General features: G+C 41.7%; 1 protein-coding gene across 2 annotated transcripts in view; it reads left to right on the forward strand.

Annotated features, from left to right (window-relative positions):
* Nucleotides 1-934: 934 nt before the first annotated feature.
* LOC144691553 (uncharacterized protein CXorf38 homolog) overlaps nucleotides 935-12,337 on the forward strand; it is a 35,973-nt gene continuing 24,570 nt past the window's right edge. Inside the window, exons 1-2 of one of the 2 annotated variants that reach the window (XM_078559742.1) lie at nucleotides 935-1,261; nucleotides 5,065-5,199. In XM_078559742.1, the coding sequence (XP_078415868.1) occupies nucleotides 1,058-1,261; nucleotides 5,065-5,199 (339 nt within the window). In that variant the 5' untranslated portion in view covers nucleotides 935-1,057. The remainder of the gene's footprint in view (nucleotides 1,262-5,064; nucleotides 5,200-12,337) is intronic. The other variant, XM_078559741.1, reaches the window with a different exon arrangement.

The raw sequence follows: 12,337 nt of genomic DNA on the forward strand, positions 1-12,337 counted from the left end.
TCTGTGATGGTGCTACTGAGCCACTCTTCGTGATGGACATTGAAGACCCCACCCAGAGTACATTCTGCACCCTTGCTACCCTCAGTGCTTCTGCCAAGTGGTGTTCAACATGGGGGAGTACTGATTCATCGGCTGGAGAGTGGGGGAGGCAATATGTGGTAATCAGCAAGAGATTTCCCTGCCCATATTTGACTTGATGCCATGAGACTTCATGGCTGGAAATCGATGTTGAGGACTCCCAGGGCAACTCCCTCTCGACTGTAAAGCACTGTGCTGCCACCTCTGCTGGGTCTGTCCTGCTGGTGGGACAGGACATACCCAAGGATGGTGATGATGGAGTCTGGGACATGATCTGTAAGGTATGATTCCGTGAGCATGACTATGTCAGGCTGTTGCTTGATTAGTCTGAGACAGCTCTTCCAATTTTGGCACAAGCCCCCAGATGTTTGCAAGGAGGACTTTGCAGGATCAACAGGACTGGGTTTGCTGCTGTTGTTTCTGGTGCCTAGGTCAATACTGCGTGGTCCATCTGGTTTAATTCCATTTTATTGGCTTTGTAGTGGTCTGATACAACTGGGTGGCTTGCTTGGCAATTTCAGAGGGCATTTAAGAGTGAACCATATTACTGCAGATCTGAAGTCATATGTAGGCCAGATCAGCTGAGGACAGCGGATTTCCTTCCCTAAAGGGCAAGTGAACCGGATGAATTTTTACAATCAACAATGGTCATTATTTTAATTCCAGAGATTTATTGAATTCAAATTCCAACTGAGATTCGCACCCGGGTCCCCAGAACATTACCCTGAGTCTCTGGGTTACCGCTCTAGTGACAATACCACCTCCCCATGTTGTCTGATGGATTCCAAATCTTCCCATCTAAATGTTGCTCTGCTTGCAATCTCACTTCCGCACTTTCTGTCCAACTAGCAGGCTGCGCACGCAGCAGCAACCAGATGTGGCCTGGACAAGGTTCCAAAAGCCAAGACAAAATAAAAACGGCCAGCTGCGTAGTTTGAAAGTGTTGGAAGCGTCATTAATTTGTTTGTACGAAGCAAAAATGCAATCGGAGCTGAGTATTCGTCTTAATGACGAAGGATACAAAAACTGGATTAAAGCAGGCTTCTGTCTGCAAAAAATCAGAGATTGCCTACTCGGCTTCGTCAATACAGAAATGGAAAAGTTCCACCAGTTTCTCCTTCAAACCAACTGGTTGCTGGGACGAGAAATTTGCAAGAATTTTTGCAGACCCCAAGGAACAAAAGTGAGTCGGAATTATATACACATCTTTGCACTGACAACATAAGGAAACGAGCAGGAATGGAACTATCAACTGTATCCTTTGTAACATCCTTTCGTGCCTTGTGAGGTAATTTCATTCCTCACAAGGACACAGTTTGATACTGATACTAGCTCGTTTATATTGAAATAATACTGTGCTGGGTTCAGAGGTTGATGGTAGCCAACCGGATCTGTTCTTGTGCCGTGCTGTCTGGAAAACAAGATTACGTTGCTGGTTGGTGGGGATACACAACTATTAGCATCGTCAGCTCCCCCACCACCCAACTCCAGTAGAAGTCGCACTATGCGCACCTCATATTATGTATCTGGGATAGGCATCCTGTCGCAAAGTTGAATTTTTGCGACAGGGTGAAGGCTCCCTAAAAGTTAAACGGAAGTTGAATTATGGAAACAGTTTTGCCAGCATCAAGGGAGAGGACACAGGAGTTTATCTTCAGCAGTAGCCAAATATACGTGCAAATGGGCATGGAAGGAATTTAATAAGGCAAAAATTAGGAGAGACATATGTCCTGGTCAGACGCAGAAAACAGGGAGGAGATGATGTGGGAAAGTTTAAAGATTCAGTGATAGGATGAAGTTGACTAAACAAGGCGAATAAAATTAGTGGTCACAAGCATGCAGAAAGCAGTAAAGCTGTAATCATGCAGGACAGCAGAATCCAAGTTGGGATGGCAACCATCAAGAACAGATCAGAGCCAGCCCTGTAAAATGGGGGAGGAAGGAAGAGGTGCTGAAAACCGGCATTAAAGAATCGGACCAGACGCTATAGTAAAAACTAAGATAAAAGCAAAAAACTGCGGATGTTGGAAATCCAGAACAAAAACAAAAATACCTGGAAAAACTCAGCATGTCTGGCAGCATCTGCGGAGAGGAGCACAGTTAACGTTTCGAATCCGCATGACTCCTCAACAACAGAACTAAAGAAAAATAGAAAAGAGGTGAAATATAAGCTGGTTTAAGAGGGGGGCGGGGGTGGGACAAGAAGAGCTGGATAGAGGGCCAGTGATAGGTGGAGATAACCAAAAGATGTCACAGACAAAAGGACAAAGAGGTGTTGAAGGTGGTGATATTATCTAAAGAAATGTGCTAATTAAGGGTAGAAAGCAGGACAAGCAAGGTACAGATAGCCCTAGTGGGGGTGGGGTGGGGTGAAGGAATCGAAAAAGACGAAAAGGTAGAGATAAAACAATGGATGGAAATACATTTAAAAATAATGGAAATAGGTGGGAAAAGAAAAATCTATATAAATTATTGGAAAAAACAAAAAGGAGGGGGAAAATCGGAAAGGGGGTGGGGATGGAGGAGAGAGTTCATGATCTAAAATTGTTGAACTCAATATTCAGTCCGGAAGGCTGTAAAGTGCCTAGTCGGAAGATGAGGTGTCCCACCTCCCCCTTAAACCAGCTTATATTTCACCTCTTCTATTTTTCCTTAGTTCTGTTGAAGAGTCATGCGGACTCGAAATGTTAACTGTGCTCCTCTCCGCAGATGCTGCCAGACCTGCTGAGTTTTTCCAGGTATTTTCCAGGTAGTAAAAACATTGTAGTGGAGAATACAGCCTCAGTAGAAAGCGGCAGTGAAGATAGAGCTAACAGTAAAGCCTAAAAGCTGGTGAAGAAATCGACTCCAATCCAGGAAGTGGGTTTCTGCTCAGCGCCCAATAAAACAGCGGAACAAAACTGAGAAGCCAGCAATGCACTGAACTACAGTCCTGAACCTCAGCTGGTCAGTATGGGTAGAGGATTTGCACTGGGCCAAGGTTTACATGTTGTCCAGCAAAACAGCTCAATCATGATGCTAGGGACGTTCAGAAAATCAGAAGAATGATAAAAATGTAGAAGTTTATGAATAAAGAGAATGAAAGTGAAATTCAGGTTAAATTATATAAAATGTCTTTGTACAACTGCAGACATCTCATATGATGAGTTACTTACTTTAGCAAAATGAGGATGCTGTAGAGCATAACAACGGAATCACCAAATAAATCATTTTCTATTTTTATTCCATGGTATATGGGCCATTTGGGCTTTGTGCTGATATTCAAGGGTTGCTTCTGCAATCATCAATTATACTGTGAAACCTGCAAATGACAGCCCTCTATTTTCTATGCTAGATGATCCTCTGTGGCATTGCACATGGAATCAAGACTAAATGTAGAGTTTAGGTGAAGCAAGGAAAGTGAAGGGCAATTGGACCATGTAATTCAGTTTCTGTTTTAAAATCATACATGTTGTCCTTTAATAGTCCTTGTAAATTCCAGTGTCTACAATTATCATGAAAACTTTCTTTTTGAGCTTGTCATTCTGTAGTTTATACATTTCTACCAGTTATACTAAGGATCAACAGCAACAGGAGGATAAAATTACAGTGTGACAAGTTTACATTGGCAGTTTTCATGATAATGATGAACATTGAAATTTATAATGGAAATATAAATATAAGGATGGTGCCATTGAACATCAAGGGGAGATAGTTGGGCATTCTCTTGGATATGTTCATTGCTTGCTTTTTGTGGTTTGAATACCATGACTACTTGTTAGTCAGAGTTTGGATGTTGTCCAGGTTCCACATTAGGCTGGCAACAGTTGCTTCATTACAAGAAAAGTTATTAATAGAGCTGGATGCTGGAATCATCAACAAACAGACCAACTCTTGCCCTTATGATGGAGGGAGGATTATTGAAGCACTTGAAGCTGATGGTGCCAAGGACGATGTCTTGGGACTTTGATTATTGCGTCACTGATAATCATTTTTCTGGATTTTGAGTATGGCTCCACTGGAGAGTTGTATTTTTGATCCCCCATTGACCTCAATTTAATGAGAGTTCCTTGATGCCATTTGTGACACAATGCTGCTTTGATTTTATTGGTAGTATGGTAAGCATTCAACTTCCAGTCTCCCAAATGTTTATTTCTGTGGGGCATGAAACTTAAAGTGAACACAAACTGCTCTATTCCAAGTTGTCAGAAATTTATGCTAAGTTTTGTATATTAGCTTTTTGCTGCCTGGCAATTCATGACCTGACCCAACCTTTGAATGATTTTCAACTCAACTCTTTACTTCCCCACCTGCATTCCATGCTGCCTAATTATCTTACAACTTGATCTGACCTTTCCATCTGTCAACTGGGCCTAACCCTTGAATGGCTGCCAAGCCCCTCAGCTCACCAGATTCTTCAGTCTGAGAGATTGCTGAATCTGACCAAATCCTTTTGATGGCAACTAAATCCTTGACACAACTGAGCACAATCCTCTTAAAGCTGCTGAATCTCTGACCTAGCCCAGCCTTTTAGTGTCAGCTAAATCCCTAACCTGACCTAACACAATAACTTGCATTTATATAGAGCCTTTTGACATTTTAAAATGTCCCGTGGCATACAAGCATCATCAAACAAAATTTGTCACTGAGCCACATATTAGGGCAGGTGAACAATAGCTTAATCAAAGAGGTAGGTTTTAAGGAATTCTTAAAAGGGGAAAGAGAGATACTGAGGCAACAGATGTTGGAAGGGAATTCCAGAGCTATCATGCACTGTTTCAAAGCAAGTTGACATGATATTCTTAAGAAGCAGTGTGGTTACACATGAAGAGAATGTGTGATGTTGATTCCCATGTGCAATATCACAGGCCATCAGCTCATAATGTTAAAAATATTGCATGTACAGTAAATGGAATGCCTGTATACATTAACCTTACTTCATGTGTCACAATTTTTCAGCTTTTGACCTGAAATTGAATTGCAGAATGCCCCAACACTTTTCTTTAGTTTCAGAGGGCCTGTTTTTTGTGTGAAGAATGGAAGAAGGAAATTCTGAACCACCATACAAACCAAAACAACGTGATATATTGGGGCAACTGCTCTCCTCAGCTATGGCCTAAGTGTGCCTGGGAAGTGGCAAAAGTATGTTTTATGTAAACTTTTATGTGCAGAAATGTGGTAAACAGTTGTAATTAGCAATAAATGTTCTGGTTGCAGTAATTTAATATGAGCCGCTACTGTGCAGACACATTGAAATAAGAACCAAAATGAGCAAAGTGCAGCTTGTTTAACATTTGAGTCAATCCAGCATTTTTAGCTGAAGACCTCAAATTAAAATATTTATGCTTCTTGCAGTAAAATCACCTCCTATAGAACCGATTACCATGACAAGTTTAAAATTGCATACATTAGCAGCTACACAAATTAATATGCTTAGTTGTGAACAATTATTTATTTTGCTCCAGCTATGCTCCGGTTTCTGGTATTGGAAGTACAGTGAAACCTGGATAAACGGACACTTGCAATAAAATGAACCCTTATTGAGAGATCCAAATTATGTGATCAAATACACAAGATGCACTCTGAAACCACAGACGGCCACAAATTACGAACTACGAATAGCCTACAATGTACCCAAGCCCTTTCACAACTGAAAACACAGGTCAGCGCAAAGCAGCACCGGGTTCTGTAAAAGAAGGGACTTCTGTGAAATGGTGATCTCTTTACCCAGCATCCACAGGGGCAGAGAAACCCCCTGGGTTGAATGCTTGCACGGCTCTATCCCAGGGATAGAGCGGTTTTCTGCTGCTATGGATGCTGGATAAAGAACTTACTATTCAACCAAAGCTTTCTCTTTCACAAAACCAACTCGTGCTGATTTCACCCGCAATGTTAACTCTAAACTGCGGGCCGTGGGTGAGCGGCCGCGCGACAATCACAAACAAGCAGCCCAGAAGCACCTTTCCCTTTAAGATACATGCGTATGTGGCTGTGTGTCAGTCTTAAAGGAACCGTACAGCGCAAAAAGCCGCTGCACACGGCATTCAAGGAATATTGTTCACCAGCCTTCCGATCGAAAAAAGCACATGTGAACAGCGGAGGGTGAGCCGTCATTTCCAGCTCCAGTACTGCACCTATACATTCTTTCAGTGTCTGCTGGCAGCTCTTTTCCCCTAGACCCTTTCATCGTCTTCTTTCCCATCATCTTCTGATGGTCGGTCTGCTTCTTTGGGGAGCTTTGGCTTTGGGGAGTGAAAGTTAAAATTTGTCCTGGGTCTCTCTTTCGTTTTTGCTCTGTAGAGTGATGCATAGGTCTGTAAGATCCAAAACAGCCAGTATTCCTGCAGACTCAGCTCAACCAGAATTCTGCAGTTTCACTCCAATGTATAATGTATCTGTTGTGTTTTCCCTAAATGTCCTCGATCGGTTCTAAGACATGCCTTTGTAAGCTTCAATTATACGGACAAAGTCTGTCAACACCTTTCCCCCTTTTTGCTGTGCTGTGATAACCTAATAATAGTAATGTGAGAGAATTCAAATCTGACAGTCAAATATAGAATCATAGTCATAGTCATACAGTTTTACAGTATGTACAGTTTTACACATCGTATCTGCGCAGGTCACCGAGCCCCTATCTAATCCCATTTTCTAGCATTTGGCCCGTAGCCTTGTATGCTATGGGGTTGCAAGTGTTCATCCAAATACTTCTTAAATGTTGTGAGGGTTCCTGCCTCTACCACCCCCTTTGACAGTGTGTTCCAGATAGCCTCCACCCTCTGGGTGAAAAGAAATTTCCACAAATCCCTTCTAAACCTCCCTGGTTACTGACCCCTCCACTAAGGGAAAAAGTTTTCTCCTATCTACCCTATCTATGCTCCTCATAATTTTGTACACCTCAATCAAGTCCCCCCTCAGCCTTCTCTGCTCTAACGGAAACAACCCCAGCCTATCTAGTCTCTTTTAATAGCTGAAACGCTCCAACCCAGGCAACATCCTGGTGAATCTCCTCTGCACCCTCTCCAGTGCAATCACGTCCTTCCTATAGTGTACTGACCAGAACTGTACACAGTACTCCAGATGCGGCCTAACGTTTTGAACAGCTCCGTCATAACCTCCCTGCTCTTGTATTCAATGCCTCGACTATTAAAGTATCCCATATACCTTCTTAACCACTTTATCTACCTGTCCTTCTGCCTTCAAGGATCTTTGGACATGCACACCAAGGTCCCTCTGATCCTCTGTACTTCCTAGGGTCCTACCATTCATTGTGTACTCCCTTGCAGCATTTATTGCCCATCCCTAATTGCCCTTGAGAAGGTGATGGTGAGCCACCTTCTTGAACCGCTGAAGGCCATGTGGTGTAGGTACATCCATCATGCTGTTAAGAAGTAAGTTCAAGAATTTTGAGCAGCAACAGTGAAGGAACAGTGATATATTTCCCAGTCAGGATGATGAGTGGCTTGGTGGAGAAATTTTGCAGGTGGTGGTGTTCCCATGCATCTGTTGCCCTTGTCCTTCATGGTGGTAGAGGTTGTGGTTTGGAAAGGGATGTCGAAGGATCCTTGATGAATTGCTGCAGTGCATCTTGTATATATATGGTACACACTGCTGCTTGTGTTCATTGGTGTTGGAGGGAGTGAATGTCTGTGGATTGGGTGCCAATCAAGCGGCTGCTTTGTCCTAGAAGGTGTGGAGCTTCTTGAATGTTATGGGAGTTGCACTCATCCAGGCTAGTGAAGAGTATTCCATTACACTCCTGACTTGAGCCTTATAGATGGTGGACAGGCTTTGGGGAGTCAGGAGATGAGTTACTTGCTGCAGAATTCCCAGTCTCTGATCTGTTCTTGTAGCCACAGTATTTTTATGGCTGGTCCAGTTCAGTTTCTGATCAATGGTAACCTGCAGGAGGTTGATAGAGGGGGATTCAGTGATTGTAAAACCATTGAATGTCAAGAGAAGATGATGATATTCCCTCTTGTTGAGATGGTATTGTCTGGCACTTGTGTGGCATGAATGTTACTTCATCAATCCTTTTGTTCCTGTTTTTCTCTATAAATTGCGAAGAAAAGCTCAAAATCTTTGTATAAGCTTCTGGTGCTCTAGTCACGTGGACTGTCATAGATGATTCATGATATCCTATTAAAAGTTCATAAATCATAGGCTACAGCACCTAAGGAGGCCATTCACCTCATCAAGTCCATGGCTGCCCTCTGCAAGAACAATTTAGCTAATCCCACTCCCTGCCTTTCCCCGTAACTCTGCAATTTTTTTCCCTTTAAGAGCTTATCTAATTGCTTTTTTAATCTGCACATAAAAAAAGAGCTTCCTCCTGTCGCCATTTGGTTCTTTAATCAATCACCTTCAACCCGTGTCTTCTGATTCTTGACTTTTCTGCCAATGGGAACAGTTTCTCTCTATCCCCTCTTTCTAGATCCCTTGTGATTTTGAAAACCTCCTTCAATTCTCCTCTCAACCTTCTCTTCTAAGAAGAAACCTCAACTTCTCTAATCTATCCACATAAATGAAGTACTCATCCCTGGAATCATTCTTCTAAATTTTTTCTGCATTCTCTCTAAAGTTTCCACATCCTTCATAAAGTACGGTGCCCAGAATTAGACACAATACTCTGGTTGAGGCCATAACAGTGCTTTAAAAAGGTTCACAATGACTTCCTTTTGCACTCAGAACCTCTATTTATGAGGCCCCAAATCCCATATGCCTTTTAACCACTTACTCAACCTGTCTTGCAATCTTAAATGATTTGTCTACATTTACCCCAAGGTCTCTTTGTTCTTGCACCCCTTTTAGAATTGTATCCTTTAATTCATGTTGTCTCTCCTCATTCTTCCTATAAAAATGTATCACTCCACACTTCTCTACATTTAAATTTCATCTGCAATGTATCTGGCCTTTCCATCAGCTTGTCTTTTTCCTCTTGAAGTCCATTGCTAACCTCTTCGCAAGTTCACAATACTTCTAAGTTTTGGCGTTATCTGCAAATTTTGAAATTGTGCCCTGTACACCCAAGTCTAGGTCATTAATATATATCAGGAAAAGCAGTGATCCTTGTACTGACCCCTGTGGAACAGCACTGTATACCTTCCTCTAAATCTTTTCTACTAGTTGGTGGGCTATAGAACACACCCAGGAGTGTAATGTCACTTCTATTGTTTCTTAACTGTAACCAAATAGATTCTATACATGACCACTCCAGGCTATTCTCTCTCTCTCCAATACTGCAGTATTCTCCATAGTCAATACTGCTACCCTCCTCCTATCTTTCCTTCCCTATCTTTCCTGAACACTTGGTATGCAGGAATATTAAATACCCAGATCTGCTCTTTTTTAAAGCCAAGTCTCTGTTATCACTACAAATGTGCCTATTTGCACCTACAGCTCATCGATCTTAGTGCAAATAGGCACATTTGTAGTGATAACAGAGCACTTTATGCATTTACATACATGCACTGTAAACCTGAATTAGAACTACCTGTCGCTCCCAAGCTTTTGTGCACCTTGTTTCTCCTTTCCATTGCTACATCCTGGTTCCCATTCCCTCTGCCAAATTAGTTTAACTCCTTTCCCACAGCACTAGCAAACTACTTCACAAGGCCATTGGTCCCAGCCCTGTTGAGGTACAACCCATACAGTCTGTACAGTTTTTACCTCCTCAAAACCAGTTCCAATATCCCAGGAATTTAAACCCCTCTCTCCTGCACTATCTCTCCAGCCATAGTCCTGCTTCTTAGTCTCTTTCCTAGCTCCCTAAAATCTGCCTGTAGAACATTATCCCTCTTTCTGCCATTGTTTTTGGTACTGATATGAATCTAAACATCTGGCTGTTCACCCCCTTCAGAATATTCTAGTGAACAAGACTCCCAGAAATGAGATACCTGGTACAAAACATCCAGATGCCAAATCGTTTACCATCTAGGCATATAACTAATCATCTTGGCTCTATTGCATTTACAAAATGAAGTAAACAACCATGAACCACTTTCAGAAACACACTCAACTAAATTGTACCCTAACACATTAAACCCTAAAGCATTAGGGAAATAGACAACTTTTAATAATTTCATTATTTCTAGCTACAGTACAAATCCACAAGCCATTTATAAGTAAAAAGAAAGCAAAAACCTGAATCATATGATATTCTATTCAAATTCTATGTAATTATGTATACATGACTAGGCATTCGATAAGGTACCACATCAAAGGTCACTGCACAAATTAAGAGCTCATGGTGTAGGGGGTAACATATTAGCATTGATAGAAGATAGCTTAGCTAACAGGAAGCAGAAAGTAGTGATAAATGGGTAATTTTCAGTTTGGCAAGCTGTAACTGGTGGAGTGCCACAGGGGTCAGTGTTGGGGGCTCAACTATTTACAATCTATATCAATAACTTGGATGAAGGGACTGAATGTACGGTAGCTAAATTTGCTGACAGCCCAAAAATATGTAGGAATTTTGTTTTATTCGTTCGTGGGATGTGGGCGTCGCTGGCTAGGCCAGCATTTATTGCTGCCCATCCCTAATTGCCCTTGTTCAAATAAGTTGTCAAGAGGACATAAAGAGTCTACAAAGGAATTTAGAACGGCTAAGTGAATGGGCAAAAATTTGGCCAATGGAGTGTAATGTGGGGAAATGTGATCTTGTCCACCTTGGCAGGAAAAATAGAAAAGCAGTATGTTATTCGAATGGAGAGAGACTGCAGAACTCTACAGTACACAAGGAATTGGGTGTTCTGGGTATGTGAATCATAAAAAGTTCGTATGCAGGTACAGCAAGTGATTAGGAAGGCAAATGGAATATTGGAATTTATTGCAAGGGGAATTGAATATAAAAGTAGGGAAATGTTGCTACAGTTACACAGGGCCTTAGCACGACTGCATACTGTGTACAGCTTCAGTCTCCTTACTTAAGAAAGGATATAATTGCATTATAAGCAGTTCAGAGAAGGTTCCCTTGAATGATTCCTGGGTTGAAGGGTTTATCTTATGAGGAAAGGTTGAGCAGGTTAGGCCTATACCCATTGCAGTTTAAAAGAATGAGAGGTTAAACTGAGATTATGGTCATCGACAATGCTGAAAACATAAAAACACAAGAATTAAGAACAGCAGAAGGCTATTCAGCCTCTTGAGCCTGCTCCACCATTCATAAGGTCATGTCTGATTTGATTGTGGTCTGAATTCCACTTTCCTGTCTGCCCTGCATAGCCCTTGACTCCCTTGTCGATCAAAAAATCTATCCAACTCAGCCTTGAATATATTCAGTGGCCCAGTGTTGATTCATCCCTTTCACACTCGTGATCAAATTGACTCATCCCTTTCACACTCATGATCAGTTCTCTTGCTATGCACCACCCTATAAAATATTGAGAGATCTCTTTATGTCAAGAGGAGCCACTGTAAGTTGTTGGCAGTAATCATATTGCTCTATTCTACCTATTAATGCACCTTAGCTCAGAATTCATATAAATACCCATGGCTGGAGCATTGTGAATGTTTCCATCATTGTATCTTAGCTGTGAGAATTACCATTTGTACTGAATTATGTGCTTTTTTTTCCATGGGCGTGAAACCACTAAACTTTGGGTTGAGATTGTCTAAGCTCAATGCCTGTAGTATGTGATGACCCATGTGCTTTGAAAAGTTTACATTTTCTTTTGTGCAATGTCTCTTTAAGAACAAAGTGGGCTGAGGAACATCTTGAAAAAAGGGTTAATTGGTTTCTTGATTATGCCATCATTAAGTTATAAAAAATAAGCAAAGGGTATATAGAAAGCTAATTGCACTGGGGTAGGGTTAGCTTGTGTTTATTGTTTGGCAGTTCAGAACACTTTGAATTTGTGCAAAGAAAAAACAAGCAGGCTCTCTGAATGGAACAATTTTCTGTTTGGCAGTATTCAATCAGATCCTGGTATTGGTCTCAGGTCACTGAGAATAGACCAGAGACTGAGTTACTGTGTGTGTTATACTGTGTGTGGAAAGGACAGAACACTGAAGACAGAAAAAGCAAGGGATTGTGGATTGTCAATACCCAGTGCCACTGTTGAAGTAGTGCCAGCACCCACCAGACTGTGTAAAGGGGCATAGAAGAGAGTTTGGGGGGATTCTGTACCATCAGGACTGTTGTCAGCCAAGTGAGAGAGGGTTTGTAGACATGTGTCTTGTCAGTAGTAACTGTGTCCATGATTATGGCTGCTATTGAATGTGACTCAAGAGCCAAAACAATTGGATGGGAAGTGAGAAATCCTAAAAAATAGAGACCAAGTTA

This window comes from Cetorhinus maximus, chromosome 16 (assembly GCF_964194155.1).
Source record: "Cetorhinus maximus chromosome 16, sCetMax3.hap1.1, whole genome shotgun sequence".
Classification (NCBI taxonomy): Eukaryota; Metazoa; Chordata; class Chondrichthyes; order Lamniformes; family Cetorhinidae; genus Cetorhinus; species Cetorhinus maximus.